The following is a 25,262-nucleotide window of genomic DNA, read 5'->3' as shown; positions in this document are numbered from 1 at the left end:
TCCCCAGACCTGAAAAAAAAAAGCAAAGGAGAATGAATGAATGGTTGGGCATAGTATAGTGGTTTACACTTGTAGTTCCAGCTACTTGGGAGACTGACACAGGAGAATCACAAGTTTGAGGCCAGCTTGGGCAATTTAGGAAGACCCTCTCTCAAAATTAAAGAAATACTTTTTTAAAGGCCTAGGGACATAGCCAGTAGTATATCAATTATCAATGAATTAAGAGGCCCTATATTCAATCTGTAGTACTAAGAAAAAAATGAATTATTCTTTTTTTTTTTTTTTGGTAGTACTGGGGGTGGAACCCAGAGGCTTTCTACCTCCGGGCTATACTCCCAGATCTATTTTATATTTTATTTGAAACAGGGTCTCACTAAGTTGCTGAGAGCCTCACTAAGTAGCTGAGGCTGGCTTCGAACCTGCGCGATCCTCCTGTCTCAGCCTCCCAAGCGCGGGGATTACAAGCGTGCGCCACCACGCCCGGCAAAAAATGAATTATTCTCTAAAATTTTCTTGCTTTCTTACTAGTCAGCATATGGTATATAAAACTTTTATGTAAATATACTGAAGATAGAGAATAACTAAGCTGGCGCACGCTTGTAATCCCCGCGCTTGGGAGGCTGAGACAGGAGGATCGCGCAGGTTCGAAGCCAGCCTCAGCTACTTAGTGAGGCTCTCAGCAACTTAGTGAGACCCTGTTTCCAAAGATAGGTCTGGCAATATATCCCGGAGGTAGAAAAGTCCTTGGGTTCCACCCCAGTACCACAAAAGAGAGAGAGAGAGAGAGAGAGAGAGAGAGAGAGAGAGAGAGAGATAGAGAGAGAGAGAGAGAATAACTACATACTATTAGTCTGGGAACTAATCCAGAAGGAACAGCCCCAAATCCTGAGTTGTATTCTTAACTATATGTAGAGAATATTCTTATATATAACTATATGTGGAAAATATAGTAAAAATCTTTTATTTTTGCAATACTGGACAATCTACTTCCAAGCTACACTCCCTGCCCTATTTTTTATTTTGAAACAGGGTTTCACTAAGTTGTGGAGGGCCTCACAAGTAGCTGAGGCTGGCCTCTAATCTGTGATCCTCCTGTCTCGGCCTCCCAAGTACTAGGATTACAAGCGAGCACCACCACGCCCAGCTAAGACAAGAGAATTCTGAGTATGTGGATGAATCTTTTTTTCCCATCATTCATAAAAATAAAAGAGAGGGAAAGAGAAACCCCAGTGCAGTAGGTGTCCATATGCCAGGCTATATTAAACCAGGAAGAGTCGTCTTTTTCAAAATAGTTGCTTTGAATCCTTGGCGCTTTTTCCTTGTGAAATATTTACAGAAAATATACATTTTAAAAAGGAATTAAAGCAGAAACATACAGAAATTCAAGCAAAACTCAACAACCTCCACTTTCTCTCTCTCTTTATTTTTTTTGGTGGTACTAGGGATGGAACTCTTCTACTTCTGGGCTACTCTCCCAGACTTATTTTATATTTTATCTAGAAACAGGGTCTCTGAAGCCAGCGCGTCTGGCTTCGAACCTGCACGATCCTCCGGTCTCCGCCTCCCAAGCGCGGGGCTTACAAGCGCGCGCCACCGCGCCCGGCGTAGATTTTGTTTCTGAAACAGGGTCTCCCTAGGTTGCTGAGTATCGCGACTTTTTTTTTTTTTTTATTGTATTGGGGATGGAACTCAGGAGCATTCTACCTCTGAGCTATACCCCCAGGCCTGTTTTTTTTTTTAATTATTTATTTATTTATTTATTTATTTATTTATTGGTGGTACTGGGGTTCCTGGAAGCCCGTCTATCTCCGGACTACACTCCCAGACCTATTTTATTTTTGGAAACAGGGTCTCCTAAGCCAGCACGGCTGGCTTCGAACCTGCGCGATCCTCCTGTCTCCGCCTCCCAAGCGCGGGGATTACAAGCATGCGCCACCACGCCCGGCTAATTCTTTATTTTGAAACCGGGTCTCACTGAGTTGCAAAGGGCCTCACTGAGTAGCTGAGGCTGTCCTTGAACCGCGATCCTCCTGTCTCAGCCTCCCAAATGCTGGGATTACAAGTGTCTGCCACCGTGCGCAGCAGTCTCACTACTTTTTTTAATTTATTTTTTAATTTTTATTTTTTGGTACTGGGGGTGTAATCCAGGGGCTTTCCTACCTCTGGAATATACTTCCAGACCTATTTTATTTATTTATTTGTTTATTCGGGCCTGGGGATGGAACTCAGGGACATTTGACCTTCGAGCTACACCCCCTGCCCTATTTTTTATTCTTTATTTTGAAACCAGGTCTCACTGAGTTACAGAGGGCCTCACTAAGTAGCTGAGGCAATCCTCCGGTCTCAGCCACCCAAATGCTGGGGTTACAAGCATGCGCAACCATGCCCAGCTTTCCCAGACCTATTTTATACTTTATACTTTATTTGGAAACAGAGTCTCACTAAATTGCTGAGAGCCTCACTGAGTAATCCCAGTATTTGGGAAGCTGAGATGGGAGGATCACGGTTCGCAGACAGCCTCAGCTACTACTTACGCCCTTTGCAACTCAGTGAGACCCTGTTTCAAAATAAAGAATTAAAAATAGGGCCAAGAGGCTAAGCATGGTGGTGCACACTTGTAATCCCAGCATTCAGAAGGCTGAGACTGGAGGATCGCAGTTTGCGGACAGCCTCGGCTACATAATGAGGCCCTTCATAACTCAGTGAGACCATTTCAAAATAAAAAGACAAAACACAAACAACAGATGCTGGCAAGGATGTGGAGAAGTGGGAACTCTAAAACATTGTTGGTGGGATTGCAAATTAGTACAAATACTTTGGAAAACCGTATGGAGAATCCTCAGAAGAATGGGAACAAATCTACCATTTGATCCAGCAATACCACTTCTGGGTATCTACCCAAAAGAAAGGAAACCAAACTACCAAACTAATGCATGTGTATCTATGTTCATAGCTGCACAATTCACCATAGCCAAACTATGGAACCAGCCAAGATGTCCATCAAGAGATGAATGGATTACAAAACTGTGGGATATGTGCACAATGGAATTTTACTCAGCCATCAAAAACAACTCCGTTACATCATTTTCAGGGAAATGGATGCAACTGGAGGACATTATGCTAAGTGAGATTAGTCAGTCACAAAAAATAAGAAATCGGATGCTTTCCCTAATATGTGAGAGTTAGGGAGAAATGGGTCATAGGAGGAACTCTAGATGAAAAAGGAAATCCTATAGAGGAGCAAACAAGACAACCTAAATGATGGGATGGGAGGGGGGAAGAAGGAAATTCTCTAAAACACACAATGTAGTTAAACATATCGAAGTCAACCACTAAGCCAAGCAAGGGAAGGAGGGATGGGGAGGCAATGGGGTGGGAATTGGGTAGGGGCTAATTGGGTGATGTGTACATGTATGTCCACACAAGTTTTTTTTTTTACCCCAATATGATGTATGAATATAATATACCAATAAAAAATAAAAAGACAATGAAATAGGGGCTGGAGGTATAGCTCTGAGGTAGAACACCCCTGGGTTCCATTCCCAATAAATAAAAAAAATAGATAAGTAGATAGATAAATAAATTGGGGTGGGAGGTGGAATTTAGAGGTAGAATGATGTTGGGTTCAATGCTTAGTACCAAAAAGCAAACAAAAATAAAAGGGCTGGGGGTGTAGCTTAGAGATAGAATGCCCCTGGATTGTGGTGGAACAAACTTGTAATCCCAGTACTTCAGAGGCTGAGACAGGAGGATCGTAGATTCCTCGACAGCCTCAGCTACGTAGTGAGGTCCTCCACAACTAAGTGAGACCCTGTTTCAAAGTAAAGAATCAAAAATAAGGACTGGGGGTGTAGCTCAGATGTAGTATGCCCCTGGGTCAATCTCCAGTAACACAAAAATAAAGATTCCATACCTACCTGGGTGTGGTGACACATGTTTATAATACCAGCATTTGGGAGGCTGAGACAGGAGGATTGTGGTTTGCAGACAGCCTCAGCTACTTAATGAGGCCTTGGTGAGACCTTGTTTCAAAATAAAGAATAAAAACATAGGGCTGGGGTGTAGCTCTGAGGTAAAGTGCCCCTGGATTCCATCCTCAGTACAAAAAAAAAAAAATCATACCTAGCACTTCCAAGACCCTGAGTTCTATTCCCAATGCAAGCGTGTGTGCGCACACACACACACACACACACACACACACACACACACACACACACACTCTTCAGGAATACATACCAGATTTACTGATTCAAAGTCTTTGGTAAACTCCGCATGTACTTGGGAGGCTGAAACAGGCCGATCGCAGGTTCTTTCTCCGCCAGCCTCAGCTACTTAGGCCCTCCACAGCTCAGTGAGACCCTGTGTCAAAATAAAGAATAAAAAATCGGGCTAGGAGGTATAACTCAGAGGTAGAATGCCCTTAATTCAATCCCTGGCACCACCAAAAAAAAAAAAAAATTCTTTGGTAAAACGAGGCATGGTGGCATATGCCTGTAATTCTAGTACTTGTTTTCAAACAAAAAATAAAAGGGGAACCAGGCATGGTGGCGCTCGCTTGTACTCCCAGATGGAGAGCCGGGGAACTTGGAAGGCTGAGACAGGAGGATAACAAGGTTGTGGCCAGCTCAGCTACTTAGTGACACCTTCCGCAATTTAGTTAGACCCTGTTTCAAATCAAGAATTTTAAAAACAGGACGGGGCCCGTAGATTGGAGGTAGAATGCCCCTGAGTTCAATCCCCAGTACTGGGAAGAAAAAAAAAAAAAAAAAAAAACCAAGTGGCCTGGGTTCCCGCATCGCTGGATCAGCCTGGCTCCTCGACAGCAGGTGCAGGGCGCGTTGGACCAATCCTGACTCCAGTCGGCCTCCGTCGCCTGCTGGTGACGTCACCGGAAGTCCTCTCCGGCGCCCGCCCTCCGCCAAGATGGCTGCCCCCGGGCCCCGCGTTCTCGCAGGCTGCTGCGGCCGCCGGTGGACGCGCGCGTTGCGGAGCTGCGGGCTCCCGGGGTTGCGTGGCTCCTGGCCTGGGGGCCAGCTGAGTGCGAGGCTCCTGTCCCAAGAGAAGCGAGCGACGGAAACGCACTTCGGGTTTGAGACTGTGTCGGAGGAGGAGAAGGGGGGCAAAGGTGAAAGGGGCGAGAGGGCGGTGGCGGATCTGCCCCGCCGCGATCTAGTTTCTTCTGCACAACTGAGGGTTGGTTTAATTCCTTTTAGTTCCAGTGCTGCAGTTTGTGTAGTCCTCACTTCCAAGAAGTATTTTCCTGTAATATCTGTACTTGGGAGGCTGAAACCGGAGGGTCACAGGTTTGGGGCCACCCTCAGCAATTTATTGATACCCTCAGCAACGTCTCCAAGTAAAAACCAAGCCGGGCGTGCTGGCACACGTTTGTAATCCCAGTACACGGAAGGTTAAGACAGAAAGGTCACAGGATATAGGACAGCTACAGCAAGTAGTGAGACTTAACTGTTTCCAAATAAAAAAATAAAATAGGGCTGGGGTGTAGCTCAGAGCTAGAATACCCCTGGGTTCAATCCTCAGTAACAAACAAAAGTTAATCAATTAACTAATAAGGATCCAGCGTGATGGTGCATTCCTGTAATCTCAGTAGTTGGGAGGCAGAGAAAGAAGGATAACAGGTTCGAGGCCGGCCTCAAAAATTTTGCAAGACCCTGTTACAAAAAACTAAAATAGGGCTGGAATTATAGTTTGAAGGTAGAATGCACCAGGGTTTAATAGCCAGTACCAAAAATAAATGCTAAAAAAGAGCTGGAGTTAGCTCAGAGGTAGGATTCCTCTGGTGCAATCCCCAGTACAAAAAACAAAAAGCTTCGGCGGGGAGGGGAACGCTTGTAATCCCCGCGCTTGGGAGGCTGAGACAGGAGGATTCCACAGGTTCGAAGCCAGCCTCAGCTATTTACTGAGGCTCTCAGTAACTTAGTGAGACCCTGTTTCCAAATAAAATATAAAAATACATCTGAGAGCATAACCTGGAGGTAGAAAGCCCCCGGGTTTCACTCCCAGTACCACCACCAAAAAAAAAAAAAAAAAAAAAAAAGTACTTCACTGGCCTGACCTTACAGATTTTTGACACTTCCCTTTCTTTTTTTTTCTTTTTTTCTTTTTTTCAGTACTGGGGTTTGAACCCAAAGGCATTCTACCTCCAAGCTATACCCCCAGCCCTATTTATTTTTTATTTTGAAACAGGGTCTCACTAAATTGTGTAGGGCCTCACTTAGTAGCTGAGGCAGGCCACAAATCTGCAGTCCTCCTGTCTCAGCCTCCGGAGTACTGGGATTACAAGCATGTGCCACCAGGCCCAGTTTACTATTGTATTTGAATGGCGAGGTTGGGAGACTTTTTTGTTTTTGTTTTTGTGGTGCTGGGGATTGAACCAGGAACGTTCTGCCTCTGAACTACACCCCCGGCTCTATTTTTCTTTTTCTTTTTTTTTTTCTTTTTCTTTTTTTTTTTTTTTTTGTGTGTGGGGGGTCTGGGGATGGAACCCAGGGGCATTCTACCTCCAAACTACACCCCTAGCCCAATTTGACTTTCTTTCTTTCTTTCTTTCTTTCTTTCCTTCTTTCTTTCTTTCTTTCTTTCTTTCTTTCTTTCTTTCTTTGGAGGTATTGGGGATGGAACCCAGGGGCATTCTACCTCCAAAGCTATACCCCCATCCCTATTTTATATTCTTTATTTTGAAACAGGGTCTCACTGAGTTGCAAGGGTCTCATTAAGTAGCTGAGGCTGTTCTCAAACCCTAATTCTTATCCTGTCTCTACTTCCCAAATGTTGGGATTATAAGCATAGGCCACCATACCTGGGTTGATTTCTTATTTTGAAATAGGGTCCTCACTAGATTGCTGAGAGCCTTGATAAGTTGCCCAGGCTGGCTTTGAACTTGTGGTCCTCCTGTCAAGCATATGCCACCATGCCCTGGTCTTATTTTTTATTTTTATTTTGAAACAAGAGTTTCGCTAGGTTGATGAGAGTCTCACTAAGTTATTGAGGCTGTTTTTGAACCTGTGATCTTCCTGTCTCGGCCTCTCAAAGACTGGGATTACAGGTGTGTACCACCATGCCCAGCTAATAAACCAATGTGTGTGGGGAAAATGGGGATTGAACCCAGGGAAATTCTACCTCTGAGCTACACCCCCCAGCCCTATTTTATTTATTTTTTTATGGTAATGGAAGCTGACCTGTGATCCTTCTGTCTTAGCCTCCCAACTGCTGACCATGGGCATTCTACCTCCAAGTTTTATCCCCAGCCCCTTTTTTTTTTCTTTTTTTTTCTTTTTTTTTTAATTTTTTAAGCCAGGCATGGTGGCACATGCTTGTAATCCCAGCATTTGGGAGCCTGAGACAGGAAGATCGCAGTTCACAGACAGCCTCAGCTACTTAGTGAGGCCCTCCACAACTTAGTGACACCCTGTTTCAAAGTAAAGAATAGAAAATAGGGCAGGAGGGTGTAGGTCGGAGGTCAAATGCCTCTGAGTTCCATCCCCAGACCTGCAAATAAAATTAAAATTTTAATTTTTTTTTTATTTTGCAGTACTGGGGATGGAAACCAGAGGCATTCTACCTCTGAACTACATCCCCCAGCCCTCTTTATTTTGAAACAGGGTTTCGCGAATTGCAAAGGGCCTCACCAAGTAGCTGAGGCTATCCACGAACCGTAATCCTGTCTCAGCCTCCCAAATACCGGGGTTACAAGCATGTGCCACCATGACCGGCTTCCTATTTTTTATTCTTTATTTTGAAACAGGGTCACACTAAGTTGTAGAAGGCCTCACAAGTTGCTGAAGCTGGCCACGAACCTGTGATCCTCTTGTCTCAGCCTCCCAAGTACTGGAATTACAAGCGTACGTCACCATGCCCAGCTTAGGTTTATAATTTTTGTAGTACTGGGAGATTGGTATTAACTAAACAACAATAACTGAAATTCATACGTATTGAAACCATGCAAACAAGTATTGCTGTACTTTGTGAATTGAATCTTAGTGTCTGTTAGTTACCCCAAAAGATATTCTAATGCAAACAGCAAGCTTAGAGACCCCAGAGTTGAGAATAAACATTGTAGATTCAGTTCAGCAGGAACTATATAGGTCTGATTCAGCAGAGGACAGTAATGCTTTCCATGTCTTCAGCACGTTTTCTTTGAGGAGCTCAAAGGATCTCCTCTTTTTCAGCTAGTTCAGCCTTATGGCAGGTAGGTAGGGAGCTGGCTGATATTCTTATGGGTTCATTCCTCAGTACTAAAAAAAAAACAAACAGAAAATTCCAAATTTCTGTGCTAGGGATGGTAAAGCTTTTGCTTAGCATTTGTGAGGCCCTGAGTTCAAACCCCAGCACAACAAATAAAGGAAAAAAAGAGATCCCATTCCCCTAGTCCCATCCTCTAAGAAACAAATATCAGTCTGGGTGGTGGTTCACCTCTGTACTTCCAATATTGGGAGACAGACAGGATAATCACAGGTTTGAGGCCAGTCTCAACTTTTGAGACCCTGTTTCAAAACTAAAAAAAAAATTTTTTTGGGTTTGGGTATAGAACCCAGGAGCATTCTACCTTCAAGCAACACCCCCAGCCCTATTTTTTATTCTTTCTTTTGAAACAGGGCCTCACTGAGTTGCAAAGGATTCACTAAGTAGCTGAGGCTGTCTGCGAACCGTGATCCAGTCTCAGCCTCCCAAATGCTGGGATTACAAGCGTGCGCCACCCCCCCACACACACAAAACTAAATTTTTATTTTTTTTTTTTATTTTTTTTTATGGGTCTGGGGATGAAACCCAGGGGCATTCTACCTCCAAGCTACACCCCTGCCCTATTTTTTATTCTTTATTTTGAAACCAAGTCTTACTGAGTTGCAGAGGGCCTCACTAAGTAGCTGAGGCTGTCCGCAAACCACGATTCTCTAGTCCTAGCCTCCCGAATGCTGGGATTACAAGCGTGTGCCACCACGCCCGGCTTCAAAACTAATATTTAAAAATTAAAAATAAAGGTTAAGGAATGAGGATGTACCTTAGAGGCAGAAAGACCTTTTGTTCAAACCTCAGTACCACAAAAAAAGAAAGATTTATTTATTTTGGGTATTGGGGATTGAAGCTCTGAGCTATACTCCCAACCCTATTTATTTATTTATTTATTTATTCATTCATTCATTTTATTTATTTATTTTGTGGTACTGGAGATTGAACCCAGGAACATTCTACATCTCAGTTACACCCTCAGCTCAATTTTTTTTTCTTTTCTTTTTTGGTGGTACTGGGGATGGAACCCTTCTACCTGCGGGCTACAGTCCTAGACCTATTTTATATTTTATTTGGAAACAGGGTCTCTTAAGCCAACAAGGCTGGCTTCGAACCTGCGTGATCCTCCTGTGTCTGCCTCCAAGCGCGGGGATTACAAGTGTGTGCCACCACACCCGGCCCCAGCTCTATTTTTTATTCTTTATTTTAAAACGGGTCTCACTGAGTTGGAAAGGGCAACTAAGTAGCTGAGGCTGGCTGCAAACCACAATCTTCTTGTCTAAGCCTCTCAAATTCTGGGATTACAAGCGTGTGCCACCACGCCTGGCTCCTATTTTATTTTTATTGGAAAATAAGGTCTTGCTAGGTTGTTGAAAGTCTTACTACTTGCTGTGACTGTCCTAAAACCTACCATCCTCTTGTCAGTCTCCCAAGTACTGGTATTACAAGCATGCATCACCACACCAAGCAAGAAGTATTTATTTAATACCAAGTAAGTTAATCCTGCTAATAGCACAATTATATATATTTCTTCCATATCAGTGTATCAGGTGTTTGAAAGTGTGGCTAAGAAGTATGATATAATGAATGATATGATGAGTCTTGGTATCCATCGTGTTTGGAAGGATTTGCTGCTCTGGAAGATGAACCCACTACCTGGGACCCAACTGCTTGACGTTGCTGGAGGAACAGGTAATGTCGAGTCCTTGGGTACCACTGAGCATCCTTTACAAGAATCACTGTGTCTTGTTTGAATGAAGTAGCTTACCTACCATTAGACTGAAGAATCAGAAAAGGTTATAACTTGTGAGGAAAGCTGGCAAAAATATCAATCAAAAGCAACATTAGAAGCCGGGCGTTGTGGCGCACGCTTGTAATCACAGCATTTGGGAGGCTGAGACCAGAGGATTGTAGTTCGCGGACAGCCTCAGCTACTTAGTGAGGCCCTCCGCAACTTAGTGAGACCCTGTTTCCAAAAATAAAGATTAAAAAAAAAAATAGTGCAGGGGGCGTAGCTCGGAGATTGAATGCCTCTGGGTTCCATTCCCAAACCCACAAAAATAAAAAAATTTTGAAAAAAAAAGCAACATTAGCCGGGCATGTAATCCCAGCATTCGGGAGGCTGAGACTGGAGGATCACAGTTTGCAGACAGCCTCAGCTACATAGTGAGGTCCTTCACAACTCAGTGAGACCCTGTTTCAAAATGAAAAAAATAAAAAATAGGACAGGGGGTGTAGCTTGGAGATGAATTCCCCTGGGTTCTATCCCCAGACCTGCAAAAACACAAAAAGAAAAACAACTTTAAAGCCAGGCTCAGTGATACATGCCTGTAATTCCAGTACATGGGAGGGCTGAGACAGGAGCATCATAGGTTCAAATCCAGTGTTGGCAACTTAGCAAGGCTCTCGGCAATCTAGCAAGACCTTGTTTCCCAATGAGAAATAAAATCAAGGTGGGGGTGTAGCTTGGAGGAAGAATGCCTCTGGGTTCTATCCCCAGTACCAAACAAAAAACAAAACAAACAAACAAACAAAAAAAGCTGGGCTTGGTGGCGCACCCTTGTAATTCCAGCCTTGGGGAGGCTGAGACGGGAGGATCGCGGTTCAGAGACAGCCTCAGCTACTTAATGAGGTTTTTTGCAACTCTGTGAGACCCTGTTTCAAAATAAAGATTAAAAAAAAAATAGGGCTGGGTGTAGCTCAGAGGTAGAATGCCCCCGAATTCCATTCCCAGTACCACAAAAAACAAAAAAAGAGTACCTTTAAGTCAGGAGTGGTGGTACACTTCTGTAATTCCGTTTTGAGAGCCTGAGGCTGGAGGATCACAAGTTTTTTGTTTTTTGTTTTTCTGGTGTTTTTTGGTGGTACTGGGGTTCCTGGAAGCCCTTCAACCTCCGGGCTATACTCCCAGACCTATTTTTACATTTTTATTTGGAAACAGGGTCTCCTAAGCCAGCGCACGGGGCTGGCTTCGAACCTGCGCGATCCTCCTGTCTCTGTCTCCCAAGCGCAGGATTACAAGCGTGCTCCACCATGCCCGGCTAGGATCACAAGTTTGAATCCCAACAGGGGTAACTTACTGAAACCTCACATCAAAATAAAAATAAAAAGGGCTGGCTGGGCGTGGTGGCGCACGCTTGTAATCCCCGCGCTTGGGAGGCTGAGACAGGAGGATCGCACAGGTTCAAAGTCAGCCTCAGCTACTTAGTGAGGCTTTCAGCAACTTAGTGAGACCCTGTTTCCAAATAAAGTATAAAATAGGTCTGGGAGTGTAGCCCGGAGATAGAAAGCCTCTGGATTCCACCTCCAGTACCACCAATAATAAATAAATAAATAAATAAATAAATAAATAAATAAATAAATAAATAAGGCTAGCTGTATAGCCTGGTGGTAGAATGCTTGCTTCCAGGCTGGAGGCCCTGCTTTCCATCCCCAGCACTGTAAAGAAAAGAAAAAAATTGTACCTCTCTCTTTCTCTTTCTCTTTTTTTTTTTTTTTTTTTTTTTTTTTTTGTGGTACTGGAGGTGGAACCTAGGGGCTTTTCTACCTCTGGGCTCTACTCCCACCCCAGTGTAATGCTTTATTTGGAAACAAGGTCTCACTAAGTTGCTCACTAAGTAGCTGAGGCTGGCTTCGAGCTTGTGGGATCCTCCTGTCTCAGCCTCCCAAGCACTGGGATTGCAAGCGTGCGCCACCACCACGCCCGGCTGTACCTCTCTCTTTGTTTTTTTACCCCCTCTGGAGCTAGGGATGGAAACAGGGCTTCCCACATGCTGGCCAAGGGCCCTACCATGGAGCCACCCCAGCCTATCTGTCTTATTTTCTATTTCACTTTTTTTTTTCTTCAGTACTAGAGATGGAACCCAGGGGCATTCTACCTCTGAGCTAAACCCCCAGTCCTATTTTTATTCTTTATTTTGAAACAGGGTCTCACTGAGTTGCAAAGGGCCTCACTCAGTAGTTCAGGCTGTTCTTAAACCGCGATCCTCCTATCTCAACCTCCCAAATGCTGGGATTATAAGCGTGCGCTACCACGCCTGGCTTCTATTTCACTTTTAACCCACTTTCCTTCTGTATTAGTGGGAATCTTTTATCACATTTTTTATGACATCCACTGTCACAACAAGTATCAAATCTTAATTGTTATGCATGGCCCTTTGTTATTACACACTGGTTTATGACTTGCACTTTGGGGACTTTGGGGGGGAAATGCCATCGGTTTCTAACACAGATGTTGGTGCCTAGCATGTGGTAAGGCCCTGGTTCTATCCTCAGCACCACAAAGAAATTAATCAAAATAAAAAAAAAATAAAAGTGTGGAGCCAGGCATAGTGATGCATACTTGTAATCCCAGTACTTGGGAGGCTGAGACAGGAGAATCTGAGTTTGTGGCCAGCCTCAACTACTTAATGAGGCACTCTGCAACTCAGTGAGACCCTGTTTCAAGTAAGGAATAAAAAGTAGCCGGGCGTGGTGGCGCATGCTTGTAATCCCAGCGCTTGGGAGGCTGAGACAGGAGGATCACACAGGTTCAAAGCAGCCTCAGCTACTTAGTAAGGCTCTCAGCAACTTAGTGAGACCCTGTTTCCAAATAAAGTGTAAAATAGGTCTGGGAGTATAGCCTGGAGGTAGAAAAGCCCCTGGGTTTCACTCCTAATAACACACACACACACACACACACACACACACACACACACACACACACGTAAATAAATAAATAAAAAGTAGGGCTGGGAAGCTGGTCATAGTGGTACATGCTTATAATCCCAGCATTTGGGAGGCTGAGACAGGAATATTGCAGTGCAAGGACAGCCTCAGCTATTTAGTGAACCCTTTACAACTCAGTGAGACCGTTACAAAATAAAGAATAAAAAACAGGGCTTGGGCTGTAGCTTGGATGTAGAATGCCTCTGGGTTTCATCCCCAGTACCACAAAAAAAAAAAAAAAAATTGACTAGAGGTATAGCTCAAAGGTAGAATGCCTGAGTTCAATCCCCATCACCACAAAAAAAAAAAAAAAAGGAGCTGGAGGTATATTTGGTAATAAATCATTTGACAGTATGTACAAGGCCCTGGGTTTGATTCCCAGTACTACAAAAATTATAAACCTAAGCGGGGCGTGGTGGCACATGCTTGTAATCCCAGCATTTGAAAGGCTAAAACAGGAGAATCGAAGTTTTCAGACAGCCCCAGCTACTTAGTGAGGCCCTTTCCAACTCAGTGAGACCCTGTTTCCAAATAAAGAATAAAAAATAGTCTGGGTATGGTGGCGCATGCTTCTAATCCCAGCATTCAAGAGGCTGAGACCGGAGGATCATGGTTCATGGACAGCCTCAGCTACTCAGTGAGGCCCTCTGCAACTTAGACCCAGTTTCAAAATAAAGAATAAAAAATAGGGCAGGGGGTGTAGCTCAGAGGTCAAATGCCCCTGGGTTCCACCCCTAGTACGGGCCGGGGGGTAGGGGGATGCTATGTAGCCATGTATCGTGGCGCACACCTATAATCCTAGTACTTGGGAGCCTGAAATAGGAAGATCGCAGGTTTGAGGACAGCCTCAGCTAGTAGTGAGACTTTCATCAACCTTGTGAGACCTTGTTTCTAAATAAGAAAAAAAGAATTGGGCTGGGGGTGTAATGCTAAGGTAGAATGCCTCTGGGTTCCACCCCAGCACCAAACACAAAAACAAAGCTATGTAAATTTTATTTGTTTATTTAGTTTTATTTATTTAGATTTGCCATACTGAAATGGGGATTGAACCTAGGGACATTCTACCTCCAAGCTACACCCCCAGCCCTATTTTTTATTCGTTATTTTGAAGCAGGGTCTTACTAAGTTGCAGAGAACCACACTAAGTAGCTAAGGCTAACTGCGAACTTGTGATCCTCCTGTCTCTGTCTCCCAAGTATTGGTATCACAAGTGTACCACCATGCCCGGTTTTCCCAAGCCCTTTTTATATTTATTTATTTATTTATTTATTTATTTATTTATTTATTTTGCGGCATCGGGGATTGAACCCAGGAGCCTTCTACCTCTGAGCTACACCCCCCAGCTCTGTTTTTTAGTCTTTTTTATTTTTTATTATTTATTTATTTATTTATTTATTTATTTATTTATTTTTGTGGTACTGGGGGTGGAACCCAGGGGCTTTCTACCTCTGGGCTATACTCCCAGACCTATTTTATATTTTTATTTGGAAACAGGGTCTCACTAAGTTACCGAGAGCCTCACTAAGTAGCTGAGGCTGGCTTCGAACCTGTGCAATCCTCCTGTCTCAGCCTCCCAAGCGCAGGGATTACAAGCGTGCGCCACCACCCCCGGCTCTTTTTTAGTTATTAAACAGGGTCTCTCTGAGTTGCGAAGGGCTTCGCTAAGTAGCTGAGGCTGTAAGCGAACCGCAATCCTCTGGTCTCTGCCTCCCAAATGCAGGGATTACAAGCGTGCGCTACCACGCCAGGCCAGCCCTTTTTATTTTTGAAACAGGATCTCCGTAGTCTGCTAAGAGTCCTACAACAGTGATGAGGCTGTTCTCAAACCTGCAATCCTATTATCTCAGTCTCCCTAGTATTGAGATTATAGGTATGCGCCACTATACCCAGCTTAATCTTTTATAATAAAAATGTGTCCTTGTATTACTTAAGCAGTTATTTCATAAATTTTTTGTTTAAGCCAGGCATGGTAGCAACACACCTGTAATCCCAATATTTGGGAGGATGAGACAGGAGGATTGCAGGTTTGAGGACAGTCTCAGCAAGTAGTGAGCCCCTCATCAACCTAGTAAGACCCTGTTTCAAAATAAAAATAAAATAGGGCTGAGCGTACCTGGGGTTTTTTGTTTCTTTGTTTTTTCTTTCATTCTTTGGCTTTGGTTTGCATCTTTCTTCCTGTTGTCTTCCCACAGGTGACATTGCATTCCGGTTCCTTAAGTACATTCAGGGACAGCATCAGCAAAAGCAGAAGAGGCAGGTAAGGACCCAACAAAATTTATCCTGGGAAGAAATTGCCAAGAAGTACCAGGATGAAGAAGATTCCCTGGGTGGCTCCCATGTCATGGTCTGTGACATCAACAGGGAGATGCTAAAGGTTGGAAAGCAAAAAGCCTTGGACAGAGGGTACAAAGCTGGTGAGTCCTACACAGAGGAAATTGTGTGTGTGTATATGGTACTGGGGATGGAACTCAGGGGTAGTCTACCTCTGAGCTACACGCCCATCTCTATTTTCTTTCTTATTTTGAAACAGGGTCTTGCTAGGTTAATGAGACTGTCACTGCTTGCTGAGGCTGGCCTTGAATTTTTTGTGTGTTTCTGGTATTGGGAATTGAACTTAAGACCATTCTTCCTCTGAACTACACTCCCCACACTATTTAATTTTTTTAATTTTTTTGTGTGTGGTGTTAGGGATTAAACCTAGGGGCATTCTACCGCCAAACTTTTTTTATTCTTTTTTATTCTTTTTTATTTATTTTGAATAAATTTTATTCAAATAATTTTTTATTCTTTTTTTGGCAGGTTTGGGACTGGAACCCAGGGGCATTTGACTTCCGAGCTACACCCCTGCCCTATTTTTTATTTTTTAGTTTGAAACAGGGTCTCACTAAGTTGTGGAGGGCCTCATTAAATAGCTCAGGCTGGCCGAAAATGAACCTGTGATCCTCCTGTCTCAGCCTCCCAAGTACTGGGATTATAAGCATGTGCCACCACACTGGCTAATTTTTAAATTTTTGAAACAGGGTCTCACTAAGTTGCTGAGGACCTCGTTAGCTTATCTGGAATTATATACATTCATTTCATCACTAAGCTAGATGACCTCTACGACAGAGGAGAGACATACAGCCCAAAAAGGTTGATGGTCTTATTCAAGTCACACAACACTTTTTTAAATTTAATTTTTGGCCCTGGGGATTGAACCCAGAAGAATTCTACCTCTGAGCTATATCCCCAGCCCTATTTTATTTTTATTTTATTCTATTTTATTTTGGTGGTACTAGGGATGGAACCCAGGGGCCTTCTACCTCTGGGCTACACTCCCAGACCCATTTTATATTTTTTATTTGGAAACAAGGGTCTTTAAGCCAGCAGTTGACTGGCTTCGAAGCTGCGCAATCCTCCTGTCTTACCCTCCCAAGTGCGGGATTACAAGTGTGCGCCACCACGGCCGGCTTATTTTTATTTTATTTTAAAACAAGATCTTGCTAGGTTGATGAGAGTCTCACTGCTTACTGAGTCTTTCCTCAAACCTGTGATCCTTCTGTCTCAGTCACCCAAGTACTGGGATTATAAGTGTAGGCTAGCACGCACAGCTCTGCTTTTTTTTTTTTTTTTTTTTTTTTGTGGTACTGGAGGCGGAACCCAGAGACTTTCTACCTCCGGGCTATACTCCCAGACCAATTTTCTATTTTATTTGGAAACAGGGTCTCACTAAGTTGCTGAGAGCCTCACTAAGTAGCTGAGGCTGACTTCGAACCTGTGCGATCCTCCTATCTCAGCCTCCCAAGCGGGGATTACAAGGGTGCGCCACCATGCCCGGCTTTTTTTTTTTTTTTTTCTTGGTACTGGGAATGGAACCCAGGGGCATTCTACCTTTGAGCTACACCCCCAGCCCTATTTTTTATTCTTTATTTTGAAATAGGGTTTCACTAAAGTTGTGGTAGGCCTCACTAAGTAGCTGAGGCTGTCCTCAACCAGAATCCTCCTGTCTCAGCCTTCCAAGTACTGGAATTACAAGCGTGTGCCACCACACTGGGCTGATTTTATAGTTTATTTGGAAACAGGGTCTCTCTAGGTTCTTAGGGTCTCACTAAGTTGCTGAGGCTTGCCCTGAATCTGGGACCTCCTATCTCAACTGCCCAAATACTAGGATTACTGATGCATATCACCTTATCCAGGAAGTCATATGATTATCAAGGAACAGTTCCTATCTTTGTGGGGAGGGGGGCTTTGGTTTTTTTTTTTTTTTTTTTTTTTTTTTTTTGGTACCCAGGATTTAACCCAGGAGAATTCTACCTCTGAGCTATACCCCCAGGACTTTTTTTTTTGTTTTCGGTACTGGGGAGGGAATCCAGGGAGACATTCTACCTTTGAGCTACAACCCCAGCCCTATTTTTTTATACTTTATTTTGAAACAGGGTCTCGCTGAGTTGCAAAGGGCCTCACTAAGTTATACTTTTAAATGCATTCACCTCAATTTTTTCAAATTGAAGTTGCACCCTGTTTACGTACCTAGCTTTTCAGGGCCACCTCCCTGGCAGCTGGAAAGGCACTGCAGGCATCACAAGGGGCGGTGACGGTAGGAGGAAGACAGCACCTCAGAACATCAGCTTCCCCCTCCCCTCCCCCGCCTGAGGGTCTGTGGTTATTTTAGCCCAATTTTTCCTCCTCCTCTTTCTGCCCCATATGGAGCTTCCTAGACGAACTGCAGTCCCCTTGGCCCCACCATGAAAGGCTCTTTTGTTAACCATCAGAAGACAGACAGTCACTGCTACTTTTAGACAAAGGCACATGTTTTACTCCTACTGACGGACATATTTTCTTTCTCTCTGGTGCTCAGCCATAAAGAATAGAGAACAAGCCAGGGGTGGAGGCACACACCTCTAATCCCAGTATTTGGGAGGCTGAGACAGGATCACAGGTTCGAGGACAGCCTCAGCAAGTAGTGTGGATCTCAGCAACCTAGCAAAACCCTGTTTCAAGTGAAAATAAATTGGGCTGAGGATTCAATCCCCAGTACCAAAAAAAAAAAAAAAAGGAAAACAAAGATATTGAAATGATAGGTATGTGTCAGGTGTTGTGGGGATTATACATCTTGTAATCCCTGTACTTTAGGGCTGAGACAGGAGGATCCAAGTTCAAAGGCAGCCTCAGCAATTTAGTGAAGTTGCCAACAACTTAGTAGTATAACCCTGTTTCCAAATAAAAATATAACGGGCGTGGTGGTGCACGCTTGTAATCCCCGCGCTTAGGAGGCTGAGACAGGAGGATCGCACGGGTTCAAAGCCAGCCTCAGCTTCTTAGTGAGGCTCTCAGCAACTTAGTGAGACCCTGTTTCCAAATAAAATATAAATGGGTCTGGAAGTATAGCCCGGAGGTAGAAAGCCTCTGGGTTCCACCCTCAGTACCTAAATAAATAAATAAATAAATAAATTAAATTAAATAGGACTGGGGGTGTGTGGCTCAGTGGTAGAATGCCCCTGGATTCAATTTCCAGTACCACAGAGGGGAAAAAAAAGAAAAGAAATAAGTATCATTCCCTTTCTGGAATCATCTCTTCATAACATGGCCTGCCCTTCAAGCTCTCCCAATAGCTAAGACAGACGCACTTGCTTAGGGACCACTATTGCTGCACAGTCTTCTTTCCTTGTTGCTTTATCAATCTCCAGTAATCTAGTTTATATATTTGTTTTGTTTTCTTTGTACTAGGTATTGAACCCAGGGGCGTTCTACTTCTGAACTAGACCCCCAGCCCATTTTATTTTTTATTTTATATGAGTTTCACTAAGTTGCTGAAGGTCTCGCTAAGTTGCCAAAGCTGGCCTCAAACCTGCAATTCTCCTGTCTCAGCCTCCCAAATACTGGGATTACAGGCCCGCACCACTAGGTACACCTTATATTCTAAACAAAAGGTCGGAGTTGAGTGTGATGGCACACGGTTGTAATTCTAGTACTTGGGAGGCTAAGACAGGAGGATTTGGCCAGTCTCAGCTACTTAGTGAGGTCCTCCGCAACTTAGTGAGATCCAAGCCAGGCATGTTGGTGCACACTCATAATCCCAGTTCTTGAGAGGGAGGCTGAGTCAGGAGGATTATAGGTTCACGGCCAACCTCAGCTAGTGAGACCCTGTGTCAATATCCAATACCACCAAAAAAAAAAAAAATTTTTTTTTAAACTGAAAAGCAGGCTGGCCAGGGCGATGTAGCTTAGAAGTAGAACATTTCTGAGTTTAATCGCCACTACCACATACACATATTAAAAAAAAATTGGGTTTTGCTCCTGCCTGGCTAACTAGAAATTTTTCAGGTTGACTAATTCACAGGCATGGGAGACAGCTCTCCAGATTGAAGTCCAGAAATGATTTTGTCTTCTAGGACTTTCATGGGTACTGGGAGATGCTGAAGAACTGCCCTTTGACGATGACAAGTTTGACATTTACACCATTGCCTTTGGTATCCGGAATGTCACCCACGTTGATCGGGTATGAATGCCTGCATCTCCAGGTCCTGTGACTCAGAATATCAGTTCTCCTGGAGTGGATCCTGGAGTAAACAAAGATATTCTTTTCTGGTCCCAGCACTTGAGTGGATTGACTATATTTAAGCGTTGAGGTTTTTTTTTTAGTGTGTGTGTGTGTGTGTGTGTGTGTGTCTGTCTGTCTGTCTGTCTGTCTGTCTGTCTGTCTGTCTGTGGTACTAGGGATTAAGCCCAGGGGCATTCCACCTCTGAGCTACACCCCTATTTATTTATTTATTTATTTATTTATTTATTTATTTATTTATTTTGCAATACTGGAGATGGAACCCAGGGGCATTCTACCTCCAAGCTACCCCCAGCCCTATTTTTTATTCTTTATTTTGAAACAAGGTCTTACTGAGTTGCAAAGGGCCTCACTAAGTAGCTGAGGCTGGCTGCAAACCACAATCCTCCTATCTCAGCCTCCCGAATGCTGGGATTACAAGCTTGCACCAAAATGCCCAGTTTATTTTTTATTCTTTTTCTTTTTCATTTATTTATTTATTTACTTATTTTGGTGGTACTGGGGGTGGAACCCAGGGGCTCTCTACCTCCAGGCTATACTCCCAGACCTATTTTCTATTTTATTTGGAAACAGGGTCTCAATAAGTTGCTGAGAGCCTCACTAAGTAGCTGAGGCTGGCTTCGAACCTGTGCGGTCCTCCTGTCTCAACTTCCTAAGTACTGGGATACAGGCATGCACCACCATGCCTGCCTATTGTCTAGTTTTGTTAGTTCAACCCCAGCACCACAAAGAGAAGAGAAGGGAAGGGAAGGAAAGCGAAAGAATTGTAGACAAGAAAAGAGAAGAGATGTAGTTATTTCTGCAGTTATAGAATCCCAACTGAGCCAGGCGTGGTGGCGCACGCTTGTCATCCCAACATTTGGAAGGTGGAGACCAAAGGATCGTGGTTTGTGGACAGCCTCAGCTACTTAGTGAGGCCCTTCTCAACTTAGTGAGACCCTGTTTCAAAATAAAGAATAAAAATTTGGGCAGGGGGTGTATCTTGAAGGTCAAATGCCCCGGGTTCCAGCCCCCAGACCCGTTAAAAAAAAAAAAAGAATCCCAACTGAGAATAAACAACAGATTTTTAGGCGTTAATATTTATGATCCCCACAGAAGCTAATGCTGCCTCTGCCATGAGAAGTGCGTGAGATCGGCTGAGTGTTTCCTGTTGTCCTTGTCTCTCTCAGGCGCTCCAGGAAGCCCATCGAGTCCTGAAGCCAGGAGGACGGTTCCTCTGTCTGGAGTTTAGCCAAGTGAACAATCCCCTTATATCCAGGTCAGTACTGATAACAGCCCATCCTCATTGTCTAGCCCCAAACTTCCCATCCAGAATAGAGAGAAATTAGGCAGTGAGTTATAAGCGTGAACTTAAGGTATCCAGACTCCCAGAGGCCCTGAAGGATGTGCTGCCTCAAGAGGTCAGCCAGAAGCCGGTGTGGTGGCATTTGTAATCCCAGTACTTGGGAGGCTGAGACAGGAGGATCACAGGTTTGAGGACAGGCTCAGCAAGTAGTGAGACTCTCATCAACCTAGCAAGACCCTGTTTGAAAATAAAAATAAAAAAACATAGTGCTGGGGTTGTAGCTTAGAGGTAGAATGCCCCTTGGGTCGGTCCCTAGTACCACACATACTCACAAAAAGATCAGCCAGTTCTGAGTGACAATACCTGTGCTAGAAAGTCTTAAACTGGCCGGGCGTGGTGGCGCGCGCTTGTAATCCCAGCATTCGGGAGACTGAGACAAGAGGATCGCGGTTCGTGGACAGCCTCAGCTACTTAGTGAGGCCCTTTGCAATCAGTGAAAACAAAAAAAAAAGTAAGAGGGGCGTAGTGGCACGCGCTTGGGAGGCTGAGACAGGAGGATTGCGCAGGTTCAAAGCCAGCCTCAGCTACTTAGTGAGGCTCTCAGCAGCTTAGTGAGACCCTGTTTCCAAATAAAGTATAAAAAATAGGTCTGGGAGTATAGCCTGGAGGTAGAAGGCCCCTGGGTTCCACCCTCAGTACCACCAAAAAAAAAAAAAAAGTAGGACTGGGGTGTAGCTCAAATACAGGATGCCCCTGGGTTCCATAAAAGTCTTAAACTGGTAACCAGAGGTTCAAGTTGGCCCATATTAAGTATGTATTTTATTTACTTATTCATTTATTTATTTACTTATTTATTTATTTACTTATTTATTTTTATTTTGGTGGTACTGGGGTTCCTGGAAGCCCTTCTACCTCTGGGCTACACTCCCAGACCTATTTTATATTTTTGAAACAGGGTCTCTTAAGCCAGCGTGGCTGGCTTCGAACTTGCGCGATCCTCCTGTCTCCGCCTCCCAAGCGCGGGAATTACAAGCGTGCGCCACCACGCCCAGCTGGTTTTTTTTGTTTTTTGTTTTTTTTTTTTAGCAGTACTGGGGATGAAACCCAGGGGCAGGGGCATTCTACCTCTGATCTACACCCCAAGCCCTAGTTTTTTTTGTTTTGTTTTGTTTTGTTTTTTGATGGTACTGGGTTTCCTGGAAACCCTTCAACCTCTGGGCTACATTCCCAGGCACCTATTTTTTATATTTTATTTGGAAACAGGGTCTCTTAAGCCAGCAAAGCTGGCTTCAAACCTGTGCGATCCTCCTGTCTCCGCCTCCCAAGCATGGGGATTACAAGCGTGCGCCACCACACCCGGCCTGCCCTATTTTTTTTATGCTTTATTTTGAAACAGAGTCTCACTGAGTTGCAGAGGGCCTCACTAAGTAACTGATGCTGTCCACGAACCACGATCCTCCTGTCTCAGCCTCCCAAATGCTGGGATTACAAGTGTGCACCACCACACCCAGCTCTATTTAACTCTTTTTTTTTTTTTGGTCTTGGAACTGGAACCCAGGGCCATTCTACCTCCAAGCTACACCCCCAGCCTATTTTTTATTCTTTATTTTTTGAAACACGGTCTCACTGAGTTGCAAAGAGCCTCACTAAGTAGTAGCTGAGGCTGTTCTCAAACAGCAATCCTCCTGTCTCAGCCTCTCAAATGCTGGGATTACAAGCATGTGCCACCACGCCCCAGCAACTCATGATATTTTAAGAAATTGATTTAGCCGGGTGTGGTGTCACACACTTGTAATCCCAGCATTTGGGAGGCTGAGACAGGAGGATCGCAGTTGGAGGACAGCCTTAGGTATTTAGTGAGGTGCTTTGCAACTCAGTGAGACCATGTTTCAAAATAAAGAATAAAAAATAGGGCTGGGGATATAGCTCAAAGGTAGAATGCCCCTGGGTTTCATTCCCAGTACTGAAAAAAAAAAAGCAAACAAATTGATTTAGCCAGGTATGGTGACACATGTCTATAATCCCAATACTTGGCATGCCTATAATCCCAATACGTGGGAGGCTGAAACAGAAGGATCACAGGTTGGTGGCCAGCCTCAGCAACTTAGGCCCTCCACAACTTAGTGAAACTCTGTTTCAAAATAAAAAATGAAATAAGGCTGGGGGTATAGCTCAGATGTAGGATGCCCCTGGGTTCAATTCCTAGTACCACAAAAAAAGAAAAAATCTTAGAAGTGTATCCATTTTATGTAGAAATCTGACATCCATGCAACCCTGGGGAGGTCTGTGCCGCCGTATGCAACAGTCAGAACTAATTAGGGACTGGTGCTTCTTGCTTTTATGGTACCTGGCACCGTATCTCTTGGTCTTGGACTTGGCCCACTTCCCATATTTCAAGTTTCCATAGGCATTCGTGACCCAGGCTTAGACTTGCTTCTTATTGTGAGAATTCAGGGCTTCTTGTTGTTGCTTTTGTTGTGGTGGTGATGGCGGTGGTGAGAGTGGTGCCGGGGAAGAAGAGTCAGGCGTGGTGGCACACACCTGTAATCCCAGGACTTGAGAGGCTGAGACAGGAGGGTCGCGGGTTTGTGGCCAGCCTCAGCAACTTAGCAAGGCCCTCCATAACTTAGTGAGACCCTGTTTCAAAATAAAAATAAGCTGGCCATGATGGCCTAACTTGTAATCTCAGTACTTAGGAGGCTGAGACAAGAGGATTACAGGTTCATTATTGGCCAGCCTCAGCTACTTAGTGAGGCCTTCTGCAACTTAGTGAGACCCTGTTTCAAAATAAAGAATAAAAAATAGTCCTGGGGGTATAGCTCAGAAGTAGAATGCCTGTGGGTTCAATTCCCAATACCACAAAAAGAAATAAAGAAAATAAGATAAAATAGGACTAGGGGTATAGCTCATAGGAAGAATGCTTCTAAGTTCAATCCTCAGCACTACCAAAACATAAAAATAAAAGAAGGGCCAGGGAATGAACCCAAGGCATGTTCTAATCTTAATATTTTGCCTTTATTTGTTTCCTTAGACTTTATGATCTATATAGTTTCCAGGTCATTCCTGTTCTGGGAGAGGTCATTGCAGGAGACTGGAAGTCCTATCAGTACCTTGTAGAAAGCATCCGAAAGTTCCCATCGCAGGTACAGTATCTCTGTTGCATACGACAGAGACCAGAGGTGGAAATCTAGACCGTCCATCCTGATTCCTTCTTTGTGTTTTAGGAAGAGTTCAAGGAGATGATAGAAGATGCGGGTTTTCAGAAGGTGACTTATGAAAGTCTAACTTCCGGCATTGTGGCCATTCATTCTGCCTTCAAACTTTAAGTCCTTTCTTGACTTGGAGCAGCATGGAAACATCCTGTTCAAAACCTGGAACTGAAGGGCAGCCTGGCAGAGGAGGCAGCAGCTGAGCGTCTCCTCTTAAGGATATGTACTTGGTGCAATTTTGAAGTATCTCTAGCTTCTCTAACTGCTGCCTTCCAGAGGGACAGTGGATCATTTGAATCTGATGAAGATTTGAACCAGAAAACTGTACCTGAGTTAGCCTTTCATCACGGAATGAATCTAGGGCCAAAAGCCAAGGCCCAAATCAGAGGGCTAACAGTCAGGCTAGATTGTGGCTGGAGGTATAGCTCAGGGGTTGAATGTGCCCAAGGCCCTGGCCTCCATACTCAGCCTCTTCCAAGAACAAACAACAGAAAAAAATGAGAACTGTAGGCTGAACCAGTAAATAAGTTTACAATTTTGGTGTTATTTGTCATGGTGTTTTTTTTTGTTTGTTTGTTTTTTTGAGAAAGGGAGGTAAGGGGAAAAAACTTTTTCATCATTCTTTCAGTTTACTTACACCAAAAACCACTATTGTGTTCTCAGTTTCTGTCCGAAAGAAACTACTCACAGCCAGGTACAGTGGTAACATACCTGTAATTCCAGCTACTCTGGAGGCTGAGGCAGGAGGAATGCAAGTGAAGCCAGCCTGGGAACTTAGTGAGACCTTGTTTGTTTGTTTGCTTGTTTGTGTGTTTATTTTTTGGTGGTACTGGGGTTCCTGGAAGCCCTTCTACCTCCGGGCTACACTCCCAGACCTATTTTATATTTTTTTATTTGGAAACAGGGTCTCTTAAGCTAGCAAGACTGGCTCCGAACCTGCGCGATCCTCCTGTCTCTGCCTCCCAAGCGCGGGGATTACAAGCCTGCACCACCACGCCCGGCCTGACCCTGTTTATTTGTGTATATGTGATAATAAGGATTAAACCGAGGGGTCCTCTACCACTGAGCTATACCTCCACATTTTTAAAATTTAATTTATTTTTATTTTTTTAATTTTTAATTTTTTTGCGGGTCTGGGAATGGAACCCGGGGGTATTCAACCTCCGAGCTACATCCCCTGCCCTATTTTTTTATTCTTTATTTTGAAACAGGGTCTTACTAAGTTGCAGAGAGCCTCACTAAGTAGCTGAGGCTGTCAGGGAACTGCAATCCTCAGGTC

General features: G+C 44.1%; 1 protein-coding gene across 1 annotated transcript; it reads left to right on the top strand.

Annotated features, from left to right (window-relative positions):
• Nucleotides 1-4,923: 4,923 nt before the first annotated feature.
• Nucleotides 4,924-24,100, top strand: COQ5 (coenzyme Q5, methyltransferase; the record flags this gene model as incomplete). The annotated part of the gene is made up of 7 exons (XM_080717441.1): nucleotides 4,924-5,125; nucleotides 9,787-9,936; nucleotides 15,144-15,365; nucleotides 19,323-19,429; nucleotides 20,659-20,747; nucleotides 23,806-23,917; nucleotides 23,999-24,100. 7 exons carry the CDS (start codon nucleotides 4,924-4,926, stop codon nucleotides 24,098-24,100), a joined length of 984 nt encoding a protein of 327 aa, XP_080573567.1.
• Between the last annotated feature and the right edge of the window lie 1,162 nt (nucleotides 24,101-25,262).

This window comes from Muscardinus avellanarius (genome assembly GCF_963383645.1).
Source record: "Muscardinus avellanarius genome assembly, chromosome: 21".
NCBI lineage: Eukaryota > Metazoa > Chordata > Mammalia > Rodentia > Gliridae > Muscardinus > Muscardinus avellanarius.
The sequence above is the reverse complement of the archived record's forward strand: the minus strand, read 5'-3'. Positions and strand labels throughout refer to the sequence as shown.